A 25,484-nucleotide genomic window follows, 5' to 3' on the forward strand; every position below is an offset into this window, starting at 1 on the left:
AGATTATACACATAGTAAAAGGTACAGGCAGGTAAATGATGCACTGGATAGAGTGCTAAGTCTGGAATCATCTTCCTGATTTGAAATCTGGCCTTAAACACTTACTAGAGGTATGACCCTGAGATAGTCACATAACCCTATTTGCCTCAGTTTCTTCATCTATAAAATGAACTGGAGAAAGAATGTCAAAACACTCCAGTATCTTTGGCAAGAAAATCCCAAATAGGGTCATAAAGAGTCAGACATTACTGAAAAACAAAACAACAGAAGAGATAGAGGTAAGATTTGAACCCTTATTTGCTGAATCCAAATTCAGTGCTTTTCCCATAGAGACCTTAGAAATCATCTGATCTAAGTATTTCAACTTAGAGATGAACATTTATTCCTCTATAAAATGAGGGTTTGAATTAGAAAAATCTCTAAGGACCTTATTGCTTTGATGTTCTTTGATTCAAATGGGCTTCATTATTGCCAACACAAAATCTGAATGGAAAACTTGCACAAACAGAGACCCTAATTTACATATGCAAGAATCCAGCTGTGCCCTTATTGAACAATATCATTTTCCGTGCTGGGCACCCAGGAAGACAAGCTGTAGGGGCAGTAGAATGAACATATTCCTTGAGCTAACCTAACAACAAAGCCAGCTTGACCCCTCTCTCCCCTCTAAGATTTGTCACAGGCGAATAACTTATTCCAAAATGCAATTTGGGGAAAGGAGAAAAGCATGATTCCTCGATATAGATTAGCAATAATGGATTTAACTGCTTTTCCATTGGCCCGTGACCAAATGGAACCATAAAAATTAGACTTGTTTATCTCGTGTCTAATTTTAACTAGAGGCATATTTGGAATAACAAAAGAATGCTTTGTTGTTGTTTGTTTTATTTTTGTTTTTTGGCAGATATACCTGAGTCAAGGAGACGCTTTACCATTCCCTTTGAATGAAGGGATTGCCATCTGCACAGTTGCCTAACAGTGTGGTTAAGATCTGGAGTGTTGCTGTTTCTTATCAATATGACACCCAGATGAGAGCAGGGTCAGTGATACCATCCCAGACTAGATGAGGAATGAATGCCTTATGCCAGGGAGGGTCAAATGTCAGGAGAGCTATAAAAATCTCAAATGAGATCAATGAATAGCTTGCTGGAAAGTCCAGTTCTGTCATACATCACACAAGGCATTTTAAGATTTAGGAGTTTGATAAACCCTGGCCAAACCCTTTTCTCAATTGACAGTGTTCTCTTTTCTTTTGTTTTGAACTTTCTTTTCACACTTCTGCTTCAACGACCATTTTTAGGCCTCATTAATGCCATCCCACTTAAAAAAATAGATATAGAGAAAGAGAGAGACAAAGAGAGAAAAAGAGAGAGACAGAGAGACAAAGAGGAAAGAGAAGCTCATAGCTTCCAAATCACCACTATCCTAAATGTATGGCATTTGCCAATTAGAATATAAGAACTCTGAAACAGGAATTTTCTCATTAAAAAAAATTGCATAGCTTCAATTCTCAGCAAAGCACCTTGCAAATAGTAAGTGATTAACAAATATTTGTTGATTATTATTGAACTTTGAAGTTACATCATGGTTAGTTTTAACCATCATCCTTAATCTCTTCATCTGCAAAATGAAAGGAATGAACTACATAGCCTTTGAAGCTCTTTCCATCTCCACATCTTTAAATCTATATGGTATAAGGATTCAGAACAAAATAACTTGGTTTTAAATCTGATATCTCCCATTTGTTTCCTGTATTATGTTTAAAAAGCCATTCAGCCTCACTGAGCCTCAGATTCCTCAAGTGTAAAATGAGGATAATGATACCATCTACCTCCCAGAATTGTTGTGAGAGTCAAATAATATACACATTAAAAATTCTTTACAAATTTTAAAGCCTTATATAAATGCTTGTTATTGTTATTTTTAATAATAATTTCGATAAGAAATATGAAGGTCAAAATTCACGAAACTACTAAGTAAATGGCAGACAGGCTACATGAGCCCTGATTAAAAAAAAAAATTCTTCATATTCTCTTTATACTATACTTTGATGTCCATATAGTTTGCCACTTTTATTTCCCACATGAGCAAACTTCTTCTGCATAGGATTACACTCCATTTCTGGCAAGGAGCTCTGAAATCTTAGCCCACTCAGAACTCCTTTGGAAAAGAGAAAGATAATTTTGAAAGGGTGAGATAAAATATATTTTTTGAAAGTTCTCTGTCTTCTTGGCTAAATTAGATAGTGGGTGGTGGATGGTATAAATTTGGGATTAGGTAGGTTTTCATTTTATTTTGTTGATTTGACCTCTTAGCTTTATATGGAAAGAGAATGTTCTAGCATTTTAATAGAAAAATGAGTTATTTTCCAGTCTGTTTCATATATTAGATAACTAATTGGCCCAGTAGATAATGTGCAGAGCCTGAAAACAATGAAGACCTGAGTTCAAAAAATGTCTGGGACATCTATTAGCTGTGTGACTCACCAAACTCCTTAACCACTGTTTGCCTCAGCTTCCTCTTTGTAAATGGTCATAATAATAGCATTGCCTTACTGGGTTGTGAAACTCAAATGAGGCAATATAGAAGGTGCTTTACAAATTCGAAAATACTATACAAATGATGGCTATTATTATTAGCAGTAGTACTATGTTTGGTTCCAGAATCCTGAATAATTTTACCAAAGAAATCTGTCTTGAAAAAAAGTTCAGTGGATCTACAGGGCTCTGCAGAAATCATGGACCCTCACAATTCTTTTTCTTTCAGTCCTGGTGACTCAGGAACTGGGATTTAGTGGTTCATTCACATAATGACCATGAAGTCTACAAGGAAAATTCAATACTTAGATGACTCAATTGGTTTTCTCTGATCCATGGCCATAAATGACCTTCATAATCCTGGGCAGCCATCTCCCATCTCTGTACTATTGCTCATTAATTCGACTGGGAAAGTGTCTGAATGGCTTTACACAAATCTCTCCCTACTCAATGTTTATGGGAAATTAAAAAAAAAAAAGCAGTAGCATCGATAATAATAGCAATAGCAAAAAGCAATAGCAAAATTCATTTGGCATTTTTCAATCATAGATAATGTCTGTCATCAGTATAATAAAATGCAGAGGGAATTTGTATCCAAAAGTCTAAGTCTACTGTCAGTCTTGTCATTTATTAGCTATTTCACTTTGAATAAGATACTTTCTTTGAAATTCATTTTCTTCTCCAGTAAAATGGGGGTGTGATCAGTTCCTTGCCTGCCTGTGAGGATTTAAAATTATTTGATTTGGTACAGAAGTGATTATTTGTCCTTTGTTTTTGAAGAGGACCATGACATCAAGGAGTTGATGCCATGACATACAAGAGGGAGGGCTGGGGAATCACCTGCCTCACTTTCCCCTTCAGAGCTTTCTGGGTCTAGTGGCCAGATATAGATCAAAATGACTTGGAGATGGCCCTGAATGCAATAGGAGACCTTGGGCTTTTTAAGCTAAGATCTTCAACAGGTCTCAATTTGACTCGAAATTCTTCATCATCCTAGTTGCTCTTTTCAGGACTCTCAGTCAATTTTACTGAATCAATTTAATGATTAAATCTAGCTAGCAATTGACACAATTGCTCTTTAACCAAGTCAAAAAATCTTAATTAATGAATAAATGAAGAGAAGATTCTTTTTAGCCATAATAAGTAGTACAATAAGGTATAATAGTAACATAATAAAGAGCAATGAGTAGAAGGGTCAGAAGCAAATTAAGGTGAGAAAATACTCCTAATAAGTGGAAATTGAAAAAATTAGAAAGAATAATCCTGCTGCAGGATTATTAAATTTCTGCTTATTTGAGGTTTACAAAACCTGGTATAGTGTCTGAGTGTTAATTGAGGGATGTAGGTTAATCTGGAGAGCAACTGTGGATCCTTCTAACTCTGAAATTCTGGGATTCTGCCTCATAGAGATCCTAAAAGAACCAGATGAAATAATTAATGTGATAGCATTTATAGACAAAGTGTTTTCCTGACAAATGGTGTTGTTCTTGCTATTGTTATTATTGTAGCTATTATTATTTGTTTCCCCTGAAAAACCCATTGAATGATTAGAAACATTCATACTGACAGATTTTCTCTAAGTCCTTTTCCATAAAAACAAAACAAACAAACAAACAAACAAAAAAACATTTATTCCTAGTTTAAATTCCAGGGATTTCAAAAGGTTCCTCCTTTCATGAACTCAGGGCAGAGTTTCAGCTTACAGAGAGCAATGGACATATTTATTTCAGCTGTTACTGAGTTCACAAGACCATTCATTCCATGGGTGCAGTGTACATTTAATTAGTTGATGGTTTTAATGATGGTAACAGTTTGGATCCATTCATTTTCTGGAATGCTAGATGGCACGAATTACAGTCCTAAATTCTAATTCCTTTTCTGCAATTTACTAACCATGGGATTTGAGAAAATCATTGTTTCCATTCTGACATGCAGAAGCATCACGAAATCAGAAATAGAGGTGGACAAGATCTTAGAAGCCATCCTGCTCAAATGTTGCATTTTATTGATAAGAATACTGAGGAACACATCAATTAAAAGATGTGTCCAAAGTCCACACAGAAAGTGTCTGAGATGGGATTTGAATCTCACTTTTCCTGATTTCAAGCTCAATGCTCTGTCCACTACAGATATCAGATAACTAAGAATGGCTCACTGATCATATTAAGTGCTTGCAGAGTCCTGAGATAGTATTCTCTCACACCAGGATACTGGAACTCATTAATTGTTTGTTGCTCTTTGAGTATGTCCTTCTCCATCTTCAGCCTCAATTCCCTCATTACCAGGTTTGGTCCTGAAGATCATATACCTTCTCTGAGAAGATGGAATTAAGAGGAGAGCAGAATATTTAACTCTCTCCAAATCACCATGATCATTATTAGAGTAGCAAATCTTTTCTGTTTATTGAATCTTCATGTCTCAGAAACACATAAAACCAGTCTTTTTTTTTTCAGGAATGCAGAATTTTCCCCAAATCTGAGATTATCCTGGGCCTTAACTTTTCTATTTTTTTTTGTTGTTGCTCAAAAAGAATTTTATGTTAAGACAAACCCAAATACAATCACAAAAACTTATTTTTTTCTAAATTGAAATATCCACAAAAGAAATCAACTAGTAGAATTTCACAGAATACCAGAATTTTAGAGTTGGAAGGGGCCTCAAAGGCCATTAGTCCAACCCATAACCCAAATAATTCCCACTATCATACCCTGGAGAAGTAGTTATCCAACCACTGCCTAAAGACAGGAGACAAATAATTTGTTGGTGCAACTATTCTACTTACAACTATAATTTTTAGAAAGTTGTTATTCTTTCCCTCCTGATGCCAAAACTTATAACTTCCATGTATTACTGCTGTTTCTTTCCTTTGGTAGAAATGGAACAAATTTAATCCTTCATACATGACAGCCTTTCAAATACTTAAAAACAACTATAATCTTCCCTCTAAGTCTCTTTTCCAGGCCAAATGTGTCCACTTCCTTCAACTGATCCTCACATGGCATCATCATCATAGCTGACATTGATATATATGCCAGATACTGTGCAATTATTAAAATTCTCATTATACTTTACAATTATTATCTCATTTGATCCTCAGAACAAATCTGGGGTGGGGTCAATGGTATTATTATCTCCATTTTAAAGATGAGGAAACTGAGTAGGAAAATGAGCAATTAAATGATTTGCCCAGGGAAATCCAGCTAGTAAGTATCTCAGGTTGGATTTGAACTTGGATCTTTCTGACTATAGGCCCTGTGCTTTATTCACTGTTCTACTAAGCTGCCCCTGGACTCAAAATTCTTCATCATCCTAGTTGCTCTTTTCGGGACTCTCTCCATCTGGTCATGTCTTCACACCATGAATTCCAGAGCTGAGCACTATACTACAGAAGTTGTCCCTACAAACTATGGCTCCCTTCATGCAGGTCGAGATGTCATTTGCTTTTAAGAAAGCCAAATCACCCTATTGATTTATATTTAACTTGATATTTTTTTTCAGGACAGCTATTATCTAACCATTTAGATCCCAGTTCCTTTTCCTTGTGTCATACTTCACTGGGAAAGATACAAAAGTTTCTAGGGACAGATTTGGGTTAACACTACTTTCTCATATGGCAACACACTTACTTAACATTTACTTCCTAATCTTATCTCCAAGCATGGATTCCTTAGCTCATCCTTCCTGGCCCTAAACCCATACTAGACTTATGCTTTACAAATCTTAATCTTCAATGTCTGTTTCCCAGAGATCTTCTACTAAGCTACAGGATGCCCTATATATTGACTTTTCTTGTTTCTTATTTCTTGTAGTTTTTCCGATTTTTAAAATTTACCTCTTTGGATATATGTCCTTGATTTCTGTTTTACAATGTTCACTTTAATTCTGAGCTCAATAAAGAACTGTATGTCAAGAAGTGATTTTCTTCATAGAAAATTTCTTCTTTTTTTCCCATGGTCATATCATTTGTGATTGTGTTGTCAGAATTTATTTCTGAAAGCTTATCTCCTAGCCATCTTCCCTTTTAAGATGGATTCTGATCTAAACCTGAGATCATCCTAGTTTTTCTTAAAACTTTTTGAAATTTGTTTTCCTAAAATGTAGACTATACAATATGTACCTTTCTTGATCTCAGATGATTTCTAAGTTCCTATCTCCCTTATCCCCCCATTCCAAATTGGCTTCTGTTTTCTGGGTCTTCCATATTCATTTAGTCAATGTGACTCCCCCTCAAGATGAGTGCCTATAGTTTGAGAGAAGGCAGGGTATAATACTACATTTGGACTCAGGAAGACCTGAGTTGAAATCTCACTTCAGATACTCTGATGCTTACTGTGTGTTTTTGGGTAAGTTACTCTCTTGATCTCAGTTTCTCATCTACAAAAAGAATGGATTTAACTAAATAGCCTCTAATATCACTTGAGTTTTAGACCTTTTGTTCCTTCCAACTCCTACTTACCAGTTGTATAATGCTGGATAAGCCATTTAATCTATTTATGCCTCAGTTTCTTAATCTGTAAAATGGAAATAATCATATAATTACTTCCAAAGGTTACTGTGAGAATGAAATGTGAATGTTTTAAATTTATTTTGAAAGCCTTGAGTTTGAATTTTTACCATTAGCATCATTATCAGCATTATTCATATTATGCTATTTTTTAATGGATTTGGGTAGAAATAATCCTAAGACAAATTGGCATGCTATTATTATACTTAATATTTTATAGGCTATTATAAGGTAAAAAAACAGCTTCTTTTTTGTAACTGAATAATGGTATTAGTCCACATTATTAATATTATTATTATCATGTCTAAACCTAAGTGTACCAAATTGACAGTTAGAGAAAACACATATTTTTCATTTGTTTACTATGTTTCAATTCACTTTTTTAAAAATAGAGTTCTCAGAGAATCTAAGTTCTGGTTTTCCCAAATATGAGACAGAAGTAGATGTCAGATGTTATTTCTCAGTCCATTGGGTCTGTCTTTTCCAATATTATCATTTCAAGAGTATTCACTGATCACCACATTGGCTGTAGGCATGAATATTTCATCTGTAAGAGCTCATCAAGATTGTCTATTTACTAAGACATAAGGGATTTATGTTGTATTGGAACAAAATATAGTGTGTGTGTGTGTGTGTGTGTGTGTGTGTGTAGATTTCCTTTAGCATTTATGCTACAGAGATCTCTGTCACTTAAAGAGGCCTAAGGGATGTAGATTCATGATGGATTTTTCAAGAAATGCCTTGGGGGAGAAAGGCTATGAAAGTCTAAAGGCCAGTTACATTGGATGATATAAAAATTCTTTCCAAAAGCAATCCCCTTAGCTCTCTGGTTTGCTATATGTTAGAATTAAATGTAATCTGAAAAGAGGGAGAGTTTCTCTAGCCTTTTAGAAAACATTGAGAAAAAAAGCTAAAGAAACATAGAGAGATGTTTTTTGGATACTTTAAATATCAAGGAAACTTCTCACCATATTAGGTCTTTCCTTTTGAGTAGGAAAAGTACATTATACTAATAGAGTTAGAAGTGCCCTGGAATGACCTCACTCATTGTATTGGAAAGACTGGAAGCCCAGAGACCAGGACTGAGTCCTGCCCCTCACCAACTAATCATTCATTAATTGGATTATGGAATTATAGAGGTAGTGCTAAAAGAAATTTTAGACCATTTAGTTTAATATCTTCACTGGATAGCTGAGGAAGTTGAGGCCTGAAGAGAGTTATAATTTCCTGAAACCCACATAGGTAATTAGTGTCATTTCAGGTGTCATGATTCTGTGTTCAGTAGGAAAGTTCAGAGCTCTTCTCAATTCTCATACTGTCTCCTCATTCAGTTTCCTGGTATAGCCCTTCTCTCTATCCCAGCCTTACCTCAAAGTCATAGAGACATTAACACATGGAGTAATGGTAGTCTGTTTACTGAAATCACCAGGACTGAAAATCTGAAACCTCCCTAAGTAGTTTATTCCAATGATAATTTCATCTGGAGACCAAGGAAGTTTTTCTTTAAGTGCAACTAAAAGGTATTTCCTTTTCATTTTCAAACTCTCTCTTTTTCACACTCCATAGACAAAAAACAGTAGAATGCCTGTCAATGTTGGACATAGGTGGGATGATTTTTGTGGGATTCTATCAGTGCCTTTTAGACTGAGAGCAAGGTATAGGCCATGCTTATGCATGGGATAAGCTCATCCCATTATGGGAGAAGAAAACTGTTCCTTTATTATTCTCCTCCCCTCCCCCCCCCCCCCCCCCCCCCCCCCCCGAGTTCTGCATCTTTTTCTATACTCAGTTAAAACAAAATAGCATACAATGCCAAGACAGGTAGACCTGTTCTATCCTTACAGCAACAATGCTGTGAGAACACAGGCTTCCTTCCATGAGATTCTTCTTCATTAAAATCATGGTCCTGGCTAATGGAGAGATTCCAGCTGTTTGGTGGCATGCCAGCTACAAGGCAGGAGCATGCCCCAGGTCCAGATCAGCCTACCTCTCTTCTGACCTCAAGAGATTATGCCTTTAGAAGCACCTTTTATAACCACAGGAGAATGCCTTCAAGTAGAGATTGAATCACCTTCTGAAGTTTTTTTAACTTACACAAATTGGAAAATTGTCAATAGTTCAAGCTTTAGATGTTTGTTTGTTTTTGTAAAGATACTTGATTGATTCTTCACTCACACAAAATACCTAGCCTTCTTTTTCATGTGCTGAATCTCATAAAAATCCCTTTGATTCTTTCTCCTTATCCCTTCTGTTTATTAGGGAAAGGAGTAGAAATATTCTAGAACTGAAAATCTTGTATTTCTAACCAATTTAAAACCTTATAATGGCTGGAAGGACAGGAGTTGTCTTGTGATTACGTTGGGATAAAAAAAAATTATAGATGTGGAGACTCTCTTTATTCTAATGGAGGATATGGTTTCTCTACAATGTAAAGTTTCTAACAGTTGCCCTAGAATAATGCTGTCAAACTCATATAGAATCAGATTCTTAAAAGGAACACATTGACTCAGAAAACCACTTATTAACACTATCTATGTGGTATCATATTTTTATTTGTTTTGTTAAATATTTCCTAATTATATTTTAATTTGATTCAAACCCACTGGGAATGCTGTATATATTTACACCCTAGAGTACCAAAAGCTAAAATGACTTAAGTTAGGGACACAGTTTGTTTTAGTGTAGGAACTAAACCCAGATCTTCTTGGCTCAGAAGATTGCTCTCTATCTACCAAATTTTACTGTTTCTTAATGGCTTGAAATTAATTAATTTATTGTATACAAGATTCTTTTGGGGAATGCATACAAAGGTGTAGAACTCAGTCCCTTCCCACTAAGAGTTATTATCTAGTTGGAATGAGCACAAGGGGAAAAAATTAGTAATCATCAGAGATCCAAATATCAGTTCAAAATGTCAGTAGAAATCATCACAAAGCAGTACATTATATTATCAGATGAATCATAAAATAATGAGAACTGTGAAAGATTTATATTCTTGACTAAGTTTTAGTGAGTTATGTTATGGACAAAACAAAACAAAACAAAACAAACAAAAAAACCTCACAATATTTCCTTGGGAAAAAGGCAAAGAAAATATTTCTTCCAGTGTTTCTTTGCTCAGTCAAATGCAAGCTGTTTTAAAAATTGGAGATCATCTATCCCTAAAAGTCAAACTGGAAGGCATGGTAGAGATTATTCATTTATATATATTTTTTCTGGATAAGGAAACTGAAATCTAGGGAAATTAGAAAACTTTTCCTACATCATGCAGCTAGGTTCGGATGCCATGAGTCAAAAGAATTATACCTGGAACTAGGCCTGGGGGATAAGTATAAAATTCCCTTCCTGGACCTTCCCAAATCTAATATCAATGATTCAGTTAAACTTAATAAATAGGTATTAACCATCTCCTAGGTTTTATGTGAGGGTCAGTAGGGGATAGTAAATAATGGCCTAACCTTGGAATAGGGAAGAGTTGGGTTCTTGTTTCTGATTATATATGACACACATAGATATTTAATGGATGCATACATACAAATATACACAAATGTAATCTACCCAAACAAAAGAAAGAACATTGAGGACCTCTGTAACCATGGCAGACTTGCCAGAAGAGCATTCCCATGTCCTTACAGCATTGTAAAAGGGGAAAATGAGCAACACATTATATTTTTAAAGGATGGCAGCTGGTGTTGTTACAAGGCGAGGAAGCAAAAAACATACACAGCTAAGCATGTGGATGGTGGCAGACTGAAGAAATATGTTAGGTATTTTGGCTAATGAAACAACAACACAGGGTCTTCATAGACAATCACCTTTGTATATGTGCATAGCCAAACATACAAATGATTTAAGTGAAATCTGGCATTACTAGAGTTTGGGGAGGGGGTCAGGAAAGAATTGCATTGAAGCCAGAAGGGAAATGCAGCTTAGAGCAATCCTCTACCTAGTGACCTGAGTCACTGCTACCAATTCTCCCTTATTGTTGAAGATTTTTAAATGGAGAAATTGTTTTCAACTGGTGATTCAACTTAAAAACAAATAAGCAAAAAAACCTTTTTATTATGCAATTAATATTATTTTATTTTTTCAATTTGCATGTTAAAATAGTTTTCAACATTCATTTTTATAAGATTTTGAGCTCCATATTTTCCCCCTTCATTCCTTTCCTCCCTAATATAACAGACTATCAGATGTAGGCTGTTCGTGTACAATCATGTTAAACATATTTTAATATTAGTCACATCCTGAAAGAATCAGAACAAAAGGGAAAACACGAGAAAATATTTTAAAAGTGAAAACAATGTCCTTTGACCTTCATTCAGAGTCTATGCTTCTTTCTCTGAATGGGGATAATATTTTCTATATGAGACTCTTAGAATTGTCTTAGATCATTGTATTGCTGAGGAGATCTAAGTCTATCATAGTAGGTCATTGCACAATGTTATTCTGTACAATGTTCTCTGGTTCTGCTCATTTCACTCAGCATTAGTTCATGTAAGTCTTTCCAGATTTTTTCTGGCATCTGCTAGCTCATCATTTCTTATAGCACAACCATATTCCATTACATTCATATACCACAACTAATTCAATCATTTTCCAATTGATGGATAGCTCCTCAATTTTCAATTCTTTGCCACCACTAAAAGAACTGCTATAAATATTTTTGTACACATGGGTCTTTTTTTTTTTATGATCTCTTTGGGATACAGATTTAGTAAACATACTGCTGTATCAAACAATATGCCCTTTGGGCATAATTCCAAAATTTCTCTCCAGAATAGTTGGATCAGTTCACAATTCCACCAATGATGCATTAGTGTCTCGTTTTTCCAAATTCCCTCCAACATTCATCATTTTCTACAAACAAACTTTTTATTTAAGTCCTTCCATATGCAAAGCAGTGAGAGACAACATGACATATGGATAGAGAACCACTGTTGATGTCAGGAAAATTTCAGTGCTTAATACAGTAAAAGACATCTGAGCCATTACAAGTTTCTTTAATTTTCCCTTGAACTGGGAAAGTGATTAGTTTGAAGATGAAACATTTTGGATGAATTTGAGTTTTTTTTTTTACTTCTGAGTCCATATTTTTAAATGTAAAGATAACAGAAAAATGGAATTAGTATAAGAACCCTATGAACAGTAATTATTTAAATTTTATTTCATTTTTTATCTGTATCTCTAGCACATAGCTCAGCGTCTAGAATAAAGTAGGTACTTAATAGATTGTTTTAATTAATTGAATCAAAGTCTTTTTAATTGGATTCAACATGTCACTTTGTATTATCCTACTTATTTGTTAGGGAAGAAGAGAAGGAATGAAGAGAAATTTCTCCTTATTTTCACTTAAAAATGTGTTGGTCCTTTTAGGAGAGATGGAAGAGCTGGAGACACTTTGGTTGACGGGAATCTGCCACAATGAGAAGAATGAAGTGATGAGCAGCCAGCTGGACATCGACAACATGGCAGGAGTTTTCTACATGCTTGCTGCTGCTATGGCACTCAGCCTCATCACCTTTGTCTGGGAACATTTGTTTTACTGGAAACTCAGGTTTTGCTTCACTGGAGTATGCACAGACAGGCCAGGACTGTTGTTCTCCATCAGCAGGGTCAGTAAAATTTAAATTCATGTCCTTTTACAACAGATGAACCAAAACTAAACCATCATTTCCCTCCATCCTAATAGTATTTCTTCACATTTCCTATCTCTGTCTGTTTTTTATCCTTTATAACAGTCTTATCCTGACTCTTTATTAGACATTCTGGAGGGATTTATAGATAACAAGTTCAAACAAAAATGCTAAAAGTAACTAACATTTATATAGTAGTAAAGAGATACCCCAGGGTTATTAAAAGCTAGATCAGAAGAGCACAAGTTTTGGTTGGGCTTATAAAAGTGAAAAGTCATGATCCTAAGATTATCCATCTATATCTGTCATCTGGGAAATCAGTTAAGTGTACTCATCACAATGTGGGTCATAACTAGAATCACTCTGAAAACTAATTTACTTAATTATAGAGCAATTGTCATATGTTATCTTTATTGGTGGAATGACTGCCACCCACTGACAAAATCATAGATATTTGAAGTACATATGATTAAAAGTTAACATACAGGGTAATAAATACACCAAGGCTTTTGGGAGAGCTTATGCTATCTCTTTTGAACTATACAACAGTCTTATGAAGTAGTTGGTGAATGGATCAATTTGATTTTGTACAGAAGGTCTAGTTAAAGATAAAGTGACTTTCACCCAAGGTCACACAATTAAGGATACAACTAGTACTCAAATCCAAATTTTCTAACATCATGTTCAATGTTCTTTCCATTATAACATATAGTCTCTGCATTGTGTTATGAATTCATTCATCCATACAAGACAATACACCACTCTTTCTCCCTCCCCCAACATCACATAGAACATACATGTTCTCCTAAGCAATTGTATGGTCTAGACACTTTGAGAACAGATTAATGATGTAAGTATGCTGAAAAAGTAGAAAACTTTGGAAGAACATTGCTTTCTAGCTCAAGAAATATTTATTGAGTAAACCAAATTGGCTGCTTAAAAGAAAATTGATGTGTTAAATAATATTTGGAATTTTTAAGAACATAAGATATTCTAGAGACAGAATTAACTTTCTGTCAAGCCTTCCAGAGGAAGATTCCCTTCCCCCATTATTATATTCGAAAGCTGGCTACTGTGCAAATACATATTTTCTAATTAGTTTGATGCCATCTAAATATACATATTGCTTAAAAATAACGCCATGTGTGCATATAGTTAAGTACCATGCCAAATTTAAGATAATTCTCTCAACCAGTTACTAAGTAGCTTTTATACCTAATTGAGGGAGAGATTATAAATAAATGCACCTTGCCACATTTTCTTATCAATTTTATTTCTTTTTGGCAACATATTTCCATTATCTAATAGCATAAGGAAGTCTTTAAGGAGGCAAAGTTGATAGACAATCATTAAGAGAAACAAATAAAATTTCCCTCTTTCCCCCCACAATTGACCATAATCCTGCTCAGTCTTGATTTCTTGGAGCCTTTTCAAGTATACAAGAATTCACTGAGACTTCTAGATAGTACTTTGGCCCATAGAACTTTCTCAGAATCATTATGTATGTCCCATATCTGCTCTCTAATAATAATAGCCATAAGGAGACATTGATTGCTGGCTAACTTACTGACTTAAGGGAAGTCATCTTCAAGCAATTTCTTGTGCTTTTTTCCCCAACACAAGCTGTATCCTATTTAATAATATTTTCTTGTTTCTTGACTTTTTAAATCCATCAGGAAAGTGTTTGAGAATGTTATTATGTAACAACATAATACCCAAAAGATATTGAATCAACCACTTTCAAAGTTGGTTTGCTCTCAAACATCATTTTTTCTTCAGAGAATTTTGTGGTATTATCAGTTAAATTTAGAAAAGCCACAGTGCTCCAAATTTGATTTTATATTGCAGAAGAATTGCATGGACCTCTGAAAGCTGACTACAACTCTATGCCCATCTTGAGAGGACCCCAACTTCCACTAGCCAAGTGTTGCCAGAGTCTTCTAAATGTAGAGGCTTCCAGTCTATTGAAAAGTTATCCAATACTTCCATTGACAGACCTTGCAGTCACAGACACATTCAGTTGTATGCAAATACAATTCCATTCAATTCAATGAACAACATTTGGTATATATGCATGAATACATAATGTACCCTCCAAATGCACTTTCATATATCATATCGTATTGTATCTATCTATCCGTATGTGTAGAAATACAATGTATGTACACAAACCCACCCGTATGTGTAGAAATACAATGTATATACACAAACCCACAACTGCAACTGATCTAGGCATTCAAAGAATGTCTAAGAATTTTCTTTCTTTTTTAAATAGTTTTTTTTTATTGTTGGCTATTGTTTGTATATCATCTGCTTTGCCCCCTTTCCATATTCCTTCCCCAAACATATAAAAACAATTTTTAACATTAAAAAAAATTAAGGTAGAAATTTTTTCTCTTCCTCCTTCCCCTTAAAAAGAAAGCAATTTGGTATAGGTTACACATATGCAGTGATTCAAAATGCATTTCCATATTAGACATGATGTGAAGGAAAACACTCCTCCAAATTGGAAAAATTATATACCTCAATCTGCATTCAGATTGCATCAATTCTTTCTCTGGAGGTAGATAGTATTTTTCATGAGTCCTTTGAAATTTTCTTGGATCATTGTATTTCTGGGAACAGCTAAGTCATTCCCAACTTATCATCAAATATTGCTATTATTATGTATAATGTTCTCCTGGTTATGCTTACTTCACTTTGATTCAGTTCTTGTAATTCTTTCCAACTTTTTCTGAAATCATCCTTCGCATCATTTCTTATAGCACAATAGCAATTCATTACAGCCACATATCACAACTTATTCAGCCATTCCCCAGTTGACAGGCATCAAAATTTCCAATCCTTTGCCACTCCAAAAAGAACTGCTATCAATATTTTTGCACAAATAGATTCTCATATTTTTCTATTTTCTTCTTTTTAATTTTTTTTTTAGGATATAAACTTAGTAGTGTTATTTATAGATCAAAAAGTGTGTACATATTGTAGCCCTTTATAGTTCCAAATTGCCCTCCAGGAAGGTTGGAGTTCACAACTCCTACAATTTTCCTACATTCCTTCCAACATTTATCATTTTAGCAAAGAATATTCAGAGGCTTTTCTAAGGAAAACCTTGTGCTATCTCTAATCCATCTGTTATTAAGTTCAGGATAGCATTATTTTTTTCCTGATATAGAAAGAAAAATTGAAGGCTTGAAGAATTTTTTAAAGTAATATTGAGATGAGTTCTGACATCAGAAGTTTAAGCTCAATCCTTAGGTTTTAGTAAAATAGTTACATGTTAAATCTTTACCCCCATCTTTGGGGGGAATATATATATATATATATATTTAATCTGATTTTCATTTCCATTTTTTTTTTCCTGTCACTCCTGCTCTCCCATTTATTGAGAAGGCAAGAAAAATAAATTCAACTACAAAAAATAAATAAATAAAATCACGCAAAGCAAATGTTCACATTAGTTTTATCCAAGCACACATATGTACATGTACACACGGGGGTGGGAGGTGGGGGAGGGCAGGCAGAGGCAAAGTCAGAAAAGAGACAGATACCCAGAGAGGAAGAGACAGAAAGAGAGACAAGAGAGCGAAAAATAGACAGAGATGGAGGCAGTGAAAGAGACATAGAGAGAAACAGAGAATATGCACTCACTAGTCTGAACCTTCAATTTGGAGGTAAATAACTTGTTTCATCATAAATCCTTTGAAATTATGGTGGGTCATTTTGTTGTTCAAAATTATTAAGTCTTTCAAAGTTTATTATTTTTACAATATTGCTATTATTGTATAAATTGTTTTCCTGTTTCTGCTCACTTCACTTTATATTAGTTCATACGTGTCTTATCAGATTTCTCTTCATTACTTCTGATAGCCCTACAATATTCTTTGATATTCATATACTATACCTTATTCAGCAGTTTCTCATTTGATAGGTGTCTGTGTCTGTCTGTCTGTCTGTCTCTCTCTCTCTCTCTTTCTCTCTCTCTCTCTCCCCCCCTCCCTCCCTCCTTCTCCCCCTCCCTCCCACCCTCCTTCCCTCCCTCTCTCCCTTCCTCCCCTCTCTCCTCCCTCTCTCTCTCTCTTTCTCCCACACACAGAAATAACTACAAATATTTTTGTATATGTGCCTTTGTAACCTATCTCTTTAGAGTAAAACTCTACTAGCTGGATCAAACTTTTAGGGTAAATTGCTTTCCAGAAATGTTGACCTGATTCACAGGTTTACCATACAGTGTTTTACTGTACTGATTTTCTAATATTCCCTGAAACATTTGTCATTTTCCTTTTTTATCATCTTAGTCAACCTAATGGGTTGAATTGGTACTGAGGGTTGTTTTAATTTGCATTTCTTTAATTTTAGCAATTAGATTTTTTTTACATGTGACCAATGAGAGCTTAGATTTCTTCATATTTGTTGTCCATTTATCAATTAGAGAAGGAATCTTATTCTTGTAAATTTGACTGTTTCTTATGAATATTAGAAATATCTTTACCAGAAAAAAATAATGCTAATATTTTTCCTAATTTCCTTCTTTTTAAAAATTTAAAAAAAAATTAATTTAAAAGAATAATTCTTTTAAAAATTTAGCTGCTTTATTGTATTTTGTAAATTTGTAAATTTTATATCACTGAAATTATCTCCTGTGAACCTCTTTTTTATTGCAAATTCTTCCCCAACCATAGATCTGACAAGTAATTTCTTCCACACTCTATAAATATGCTTATATCACTTTATGTTTCAATCATGTACCCATTTTGAACTTATCTTGGCATATAATATGAACTATTGGTCTATGCTCTAGTTTCTGCTGGATTACTTTCTAATTTTTCTAACAGTTTTTGTCAAATAATGAGTACTTGTCCTAAGGTTTGGGATTTTTAGATTGTCGTGCTTGTTTTCTCCTGTGTATTACATATGTTCCACTTATAAATTTCTGTTTTTTATCTAGTACCAAGTGCATTTGATGATTACAGTTTTGTAGGATAGTTGGAAATCAGCCATTCTTAAGCCCTTTTCCTTTTCCGCTATTTCATTGATTAGGGATTCACTCTTTTCCCTGAGTAGATATTACATTCTCAGACACCCTTGTGTGTGTCTCCAGTAGATACTTCTTTCATCCATACAAATATCTGCATTTTATACTAAGACTCTAGTGAACTAATATTTTTCTCTTTCTTTTCCTTTTTCCATTATGCATGCTGAACTTGTAGCAAATAGGTATTCATTGCCATTCAGGGAAAATAGATTTGTGTAATTCTTGATAGCTCTTGGGCACCATAGGCATTTTAAATAAATGTCTCCAAAGTGAAACATGTCTCCCAAGTCACATATCTTAGTCCCCATCTCAGAATAGCCATTGTGTCCACATTTTCTGTGACTGCCTTTATTGTTACTGCATAAGGAGAGAAAACTAGAGCAAAAACCAAATGTTGATTTAAAGCACAGTCACAATTTTGCATGTTTAGTGGTAAAAGAGCTGCCTTTGGTTACTAAAAATAATGCAACTATCCCTTATTTCACAAAAACAATAGCACAATTCCCAAATTGCTTGGGCTATGTGAAATGAGATTGAACAAATAATAAATAAAAAAAGGCCTTGGTTAGAAACATATATTTGATAAGATCAATTATATGGAACAGGAAAGACAAAATAGTACAGAATTGTCTGGTCCATGTAAATGGGGAGAGTTGGTCAAAGAGGCACATCATTTTGTTTTGTTTTGTTTTTTTTTTTTGCTCATTTTGATGACCTCTAGTTCTCTGAAAAATCTCCTTCCCATAATTACCAGGGCATCTTATTACATGTATCAAAGGAATGTAGCAGAAGTCTGTAAATTAAAGGAATGGACAAAGAAACTGGTAACACTGTGGGGAGGGAAGAAATCCCAGCATAGAGATTTGCCTCTTAAAAAAGTTTTTATGAACTTTACAATTTATATAGATAATTTCACTAAGGAATTAAAGTGGCATTACATATCAAGCATGCATTTTTCATAAATGTTTATATATTACATTTTCTTTTACAAAAGTCTTTGGCTCAGAGGTAATGGGTTCAATTCCATACAAACTAATTAATTTTACTCCATTCTATGGTCATGTGTTTATAATACTTATGTGTAACATACATCTCATCTAATATATTACATAGTACATATTTACACGTATGTGTTTTTATTTGGGCAGACCTATGCTATTATTGATATGAGGAACTCAGTATGGAAACTTCTTCCACTGATGCATATTGACAATTGTAGTTGCAACCTATAGTCTTAAATTTAGGGGCACTGAAAGGTTAAATGATTTGTCCACAATCACAACTAGACAGTTACAAAGGAAAGAACAACAAAATACAGGCCTTCCAAAGTTGGCCTTTTGTTCAGCAAATCATATTGCTTTTTACATATAGATATACCAAATTTATAGAGAAGTTACATGATTTGGTGGCTGGATCTGGCATTGGAGTAAAAAAAAAAATGAGTCCAAATCGTTCTTCTTGCCATGCATCACAGACACATCGGTTCTATGACTACATAATTCATGTAATTTTTCAATGCCTTATGCAAATCTCTAAGACTTTAATTCATAGCAGAGTTAAGTGCTTGATATTCCCCGAGACAGAGATCAGAAGCGTTAACCACGTAAAAAGATACCCTTTGAACTGTGCTTTGAAGGAAACCAATGATTCCACAAGGTGAGGTTGAGAAAGGAATCCATACCAAATGTGACTGTCATGGAGTAGGAAATAGAATAAGATACATACACACACACACACACACACACACACACACACACACACAGATATGTGTATAAAGACACAAATAAATGATGCTGATATATAGTTGCATATATATGAGTTGATATACTGATGTGTGCATGTATTTGTATAATCACGCTAATATTTTCCCCTTCCATTTTTGGACCCAGTAGGAAAAGAAAGTGTTGTTAAGAGACTCCTTCTTTCTTGGGGGTAAAACCAAAGCCAGGGATTGATTGGAGACTCAACTCAAGTGAGTTGTGGAAGAGTGAGATGATATCCTCACCTGAGAAATTAGAAGTGCTTAATCAATCCTATGCATACATGATTTCATCATCTCCTATTTCCTTCTCTATCCCACACTGCCTCTTAAGATAAATTAACCACTTCTCTGTGACTGGTGGGTCATGTGTGACTATTAGAAAATATATTGGAAATCATAGGCCAGATAGATGAATCTAGTGTGCACATGGCTTCATGAGACATTTAAAGAAAGCTTTGGCCAAATACAAGTACAATATTCAAAGTAAGATTGTTTTTCTCATAGAAGAAGCTGTTGAGGCAAGGGAATGCCTCAATTTTGTATGTCTAAAAAGTTGCAAACCTTATATTATGAATTTTGTAAAATGATTTCAAATCGTCTACTAATAATGTTTAACTTTCTTCTCTCACAGGGCATTTACAGCTGCATTCATGGAGTGCACATTGAGGAGAAAAAGAAGTCACCAGATTTTAATTTAACTGGCTCCCAGAGCAACATGTTAAAACTCTTACGGTCAGCGAAAAATATTTCTAACATGTCCAACCTGAACTCCTCCAGAATTAATTCCCCCAAAAGAACAACTGATTATATCCAAAGAGGCTCCCTCATCATGGATATGGTCCCAGATAAAGGGAATTTGATATACTCTGATAATAGATCTTTTCATGGAAAAGACAATGTTTTTGCAGACAACATGAATGAACTTCAGACATTTGTGGCCAATAGGCATAAAGACAACCTCAATAACTATGTTTTCCAGGGACAGCATCCTCTCACCTTGAATGAGTCCAATCCTAATACAGTGGAAGTTGCTGTAAGCACAGAGTCCAAAGGGAACTCTAGACCGCGGCAACTTTGGAAAAAGTCCATGGAGTCCTTGCGCCAAGATTCACTGAGCCAGAACCCAGTCCCTCAACAGCGAGAGAATGGCTTGGTAGAAAACAGATCTCACTCTCTGAAGAGTCCTAGGTACCTTCCTGAAGAGGTGGCTCACTCTGACATCTCAGAAGCTTCAAGCCGGGCCACATGCCACATAGAACTTGAAAACAACAACAAACACCACAAGACCAAGGACAATTTTAAAAAAAGGTCTGGGGCCTCCAAATATCCGAAGGACTGCAGTGATGTTGAGCTCACCTACCTGAAAACCAAAGCAAGCTCCCCCAGGGACAAGATATATACCATTGATGCTGAAAAGGAGCCCAGTTTCCACATAGAACAACCCCAGTTTATTGAAAACCTTGTCATTCCTGAGAATGTGGATTTCCCTGAGGTATACCAGGATCCCAATGACAACTATCAAAAGGGGGATGCTACACTTCCTGTCAACAGGACTCCTTTGCACAATGAAGATGGCAATGTCCCTAATAATGACCAGTACAAACTCTTTTCCAAGCATTATACTTTGAAGGAAAAAAACTCTCCCCACAGTGAGGGGAGTGACAGATATAGGCAGAACTCTACTCACTGTAGGAGCTGTCTCTCCAACCTGCCCAACTACACTGGTCATTACACTACTCGGTCCCCCTACAAATGTGATTCCTGCCTGAGAATGGGTAACCTTTATGATATCGATGAGGACCAGATGCTGCAGGAAACCACAACCAACCCTGCCCACTCTGAGGATACATACGAGCAAGACTGGGTTCAGAACAATGCCCTTCAGTTCCAGAAGAAGAATAAGTTGAGAATTAACCGGCAACATTCTTATGACAACATTCTGGACAAACCCAGGGAGATTGACCTTGGAAGACCCTCTAGGAGCATAAGCTTAAAGGACAAGGAGAGACTCTTGGAAGGGAATTTGTATGGAAGCTTGTTTAGTGTCCCCTCCAGCAAACTGTCGGGGAACAAGGGCTCTCTTTTCTCCCAAGCACTGGAAGATAGTAAGAGGAGCAAATCTCTCTTCCCAGACCACTCCTCGGATAACCCCTTCCTACACTCCTACCAAGATGACCAGCGGCTGGTCATTGGGAGATGCCCCTCTGACTCTTATAAACACTCATTGCCCTCCCAAGTGAGAAATGACAACTACTTGAGGTCTTCTCTCAGATCAACAGCGTCATCGTACTGTTCCAGGGACAGCCGGGGCCACAACGACACATACATTCCCGAGCATGTGATGCCTTATGTGGCAAATAATAATATTGTATACTCTACCCCCAGGGTCCTCAACTCCTGCAGCAATAGACGTGTGTATAAGAAAATGCCTAGCATTGAATCTGATGTTTAAATCTCCCTTTCTCAGTTTATTTATAGGGAAACATATCCGCCAACATCTTGGAAGTTAAAAAAGTTAGATGTTCCTCGGGACCCCAAAGAGAAAAATGAGGGTTAGGGGGCATTTTGTGAAAGCTACTTTACACATATCCCTGTGCCATGTTATAACACAGAAGCACCCTCTTCCTTCTGTGAAGCGTGCACTGGATGTGGTAGAAGATGTATAGATGAGCCCTTGACCAAAAAGGAAAAAAGTAAATAAAAGGGCAAGTCTTCTGGGTGCATCCCCCATGGATGTTGGCTTAAATGTTGTTTTGCCATCTTAGTGGTACAATTTTATGATTTTCCATATTCTAAATTCCATTAAGAGCTTTCTGTTTTTCCATCACTGGAGATGTTGAACAGTTTTCTAATGTAGAATAAGCAATATGGTATGCATGTAATTTGACACAGATTTAAAAAAAAAATAAGAATGCATTTGCACTGTGAAGGGATTGACATGCACGAAAAATGAGAAAGTTTGGCCCGTAGCTAGTAGTTTCAGCTTTATTTATTGTGCTTTCAGTCACAGCCCAAACCAGACCCCAGAACTCAGGGCCCTGGAAAGAATCTGTATGTCCGCACATCCGAGGCTATCTTCAGTCTAGGCTGTCATCAAGATATGGAGACGCATCTGGAATAATAGGCCCCAGCTGTTCCTGGTGAGGAATCCATAGGAACCCCTTCGGCCGTTGGTTTATGCGGGTCAAATGCTTTCTTTTGTTGGGTTTCACAGGCACTTATTGCTAACTTAAGAGCTCAACAGTTTGCTGTGCAGTCAGAATTCACAGCTGCATAACCTAAAATATGTATTTTTTTTAGATGTCAATATGTGGATCTTACATCTGTGACACAGTGGACCTCACTATTTATTTATCATGAAGCCTCGTGTGTACGTAAGTTTGCATCTCCCCCCTTCTGGTGACTACTCAGGGCTGTATAGTATCTCTTACCCCTTCACTCCAAAAGTAACTGTAACTCATTCTTCACGGAATGGTCCTGGTGGCATCTAATTAACCATATATTGTTATTCAAGTTGTCAATGCTATGTCACGAGCCAACAGCCATATGTTTCATGCCATCAAGAAGGAGCAGGATGCCATCTGTTTGCTGAAGGCTGACACAATTTTACATTGATCATATTGCTCTGTGGAATTGCAATTTCCACCTCCACCACCCTCTTCCTGATTCCCAAATCACTATACTCCCTATATGTTTAGTAGATACATGTGCCCATTAATTGAATATGTATATCCTGATAGTTATAGAGAAACCATGGTAGGACAAGTGGTCTGTCACCTCAGACACATTAGCCTCACTAATGCCAACCTGCTTTTCTACACATCTTTCAGATAGGAAGTATTTTTCCTCTCTAAATCTACTGAATTACTTATTTTTTATTCCAGAGGACATACTGAAAAGGAAAAAAAATAAAATTCCTTAATAAATTACAACAAAATGAAAGTGGAAGAAAGGACTGGTATATCATCTTAGTTTTTAATATGCACTTTATTAGACCCGCCTCCAGTGGTAAAAAACAAACAAACAAACAAAAAAAAAACAAAAAAAAAACAAAAATAAAATACAAATAGTAGGATGTAGGTAAAAGTCCAGTCCACAAAATCATGTACTTTAAATCCTGAAAGAATGTGAGATCCTACCCTAACCATAAATATTCTGAGGTACTCCTACTCTTATATGATATGCTCTGGAAAGTTGCCTTGAATGACCCAGAATCCCTCTGTGCTTACAGCCAAAGTAGAATTATAGAATTTCCTAGCTGGAAGGGACCATACATAAAGGTCATTCTAGTCCAACCTCCTCATTTTACAAGTGAGGATCCCACTGCCTCTATTCCCTTCTCAGAATTTCTCCTCTTTGCTGTTTTTTTTTTGTTTTTGTTTTTTTTTTTTTTTTTTAGAAAAACAAAGAAAATCATTACATATAAGGAGCTCTCCCTGCTTTCACATTCATTCCTCTAGGCCATGATCTGAGAGGCTCAAGTGCCTCTCTAAAAGAGAGATAGAAATGGTGGGAGTGGAGGTAGGGGCAGAGGTTAGGAACCTTTTCTTCAATCAGTTCCTTGGTCTCCTGTTGGGATTTTAAAATCCAATAAAATCCCTATGGCACTTTATACCTGGAGAATTCTTGCTTCAGGATTTTAGGAGAACAGCTTGGTGATGGAGGCAGGAACAGTTACTATACACAGGGCCATCCCTAGGAAGTACAAGACCTCTCATTCCCCTTCACATTTTTAATCCAGATGAAATCTGGTTAAGTTCAACTTCAGCCCCAAGGTAGGGGCAGGGTGTGTATATGTATGTATGTTTATGTATGACTGCCTATATGGGAAGGGTGAGGCGACCTCACCTATGATGCCTTGATGTATGAGGGGGGGGAAAGAAAGGACTCTGGTTCAGATGTTATTTGCTGATGCTTATTGTATTTTAGTTTTTGACTGCCTATGTGGGAGGGATGATGGGGCCTCACCTATGATGCCTTGTTGTATGAGAGGAAAAGAAAGATATTCTGGTTGGGATGATTATATGCTGATGCTTATTGTATTTTTTTGTCAATGCTGCCTCCTTTCCTTTTTCCTCAATCATATCCCAGCTGCCTGGTTTCCCACAATAATGGGGAGGCCTAATCCCAATTTGCTGTGCCCTGGGGTTGCCTAGCACCCCCTTTTTGACCTTATTACTTTGTACAGAAATCTGTTGAGAGATTTTCGCCTTGCTTATATGAGAACATTTGTTGCTCACTAACTTATTGTACCTCCAATGCTATAGATTCTACATTTCACTCCTCCCATTGTCTATTCCCTTTCTCTCTTTTGAGAATGAAAGCATTTGAGCCCAGAACCATAAGTGGATTATTGAGAAAAGGTGGGAAAATGACATATTCCTGCTCTAGCCATGTTTTGTATATTCTCTCTATGTATTCTAAAAACTTAGGAGCTTCCACGCATAACAGGGAGCATGGAAATTACACTGGATTGACCATCATAGTCCAAGAAAATAAACCACATCACATCTGCTATCAATGCTATTCTTCTATAAAGAAACTTGAAAGTAGCTTCTATTTAGGGGAGGGGGGAGAGATGAGTTTGTAAGAAAACTATTAGAATTCCGAAGGATTTTCAAAGGAAGCAAGAAATAAGGAATCATAAATGATAGGGATAGAGAAACTCCCCTCATTTTGCAATTGAGGAAGCTTTGGCCCAGAAGGGAAAGGTGACTTACTTGTGTTCACCCATGGAGTAAGTGGAAGAGTATGGACTGGATCTCCTGACTCTCACTTCACTGGGGTTGTAGCTTTTATTGCTACACCATACTACCTCTAAACAAATATATGAGTTTTTTCAGTCATTGTGCCTGAAGGTTTATGTTTTGACATATACAAAAACCAATTCATTTGACTTGATATATTATTTTAGTAGCAGAGACTAGCATAGGGTCATCCCACATTAATCCTAATGTCCATCCTTTGAAGGAAGAATGCTTAAACATGAATTTCAAGTTATTTGTACTTG

The 25,484-nt window shown here is 35.9% G+C and overlaps 1 protein-coding gene across 2 annotated transcripts in view; it reads left to right on the forward strand.

The window, feature by feature from the left end:
• The window catches only part of GRIN2A (glutamate ionotropic receptor NMDA type subunit 2A), a 494,246-nt gene extending 470,381 nt beyond the window's left edge, over window positions 1-23,865 (forward strand). The window contains exons 13-16 of one of the 2 annotated variants that reach the window (XM_051963532.1): window positions 12,418-12,656; window positions 20,106-21,885; window positions 22,479-22,614; window positions 22,775-23,865. In XM_051963532.1, the coding sequence (XP_051819492.1) occupies window positions 12,418-12,656; window positions 20,106-21,885; window positions 22,479-22,614; window position 22,775 (2,156 nt within the window). In that variant the 3' untranslated portion in view covers window positions 22,776-23,865. Of the gene's footprint in view, window positions 1-12,417; window positions 12,657-20,105; window positions 21,886-22,478; window positions 22,619-22,774 lie in introns of those variants that run through there. The other variant, XM_051963522.1, reaches the window with a different exon arrangement.
• Window positions 23,866-25,484: the final 1,619 nt, after the last annotated feature.

Source organism: Antechinus flavipes, chromosome 1, assembly GCF_016432865.1.
Source record: "Antechinus flavipes isolate AdamAnt ecotype Samford, QLD, Australia chromosome 1, AdamAnt_v2, whole genome shotgun sequence".
Lineage (NCBI taxonomy): Eukaryota > Metazoa > Chordata > Mammalia > Dasyuromorphia > Dasyuridae > Antechinus > Antechinus flavipes.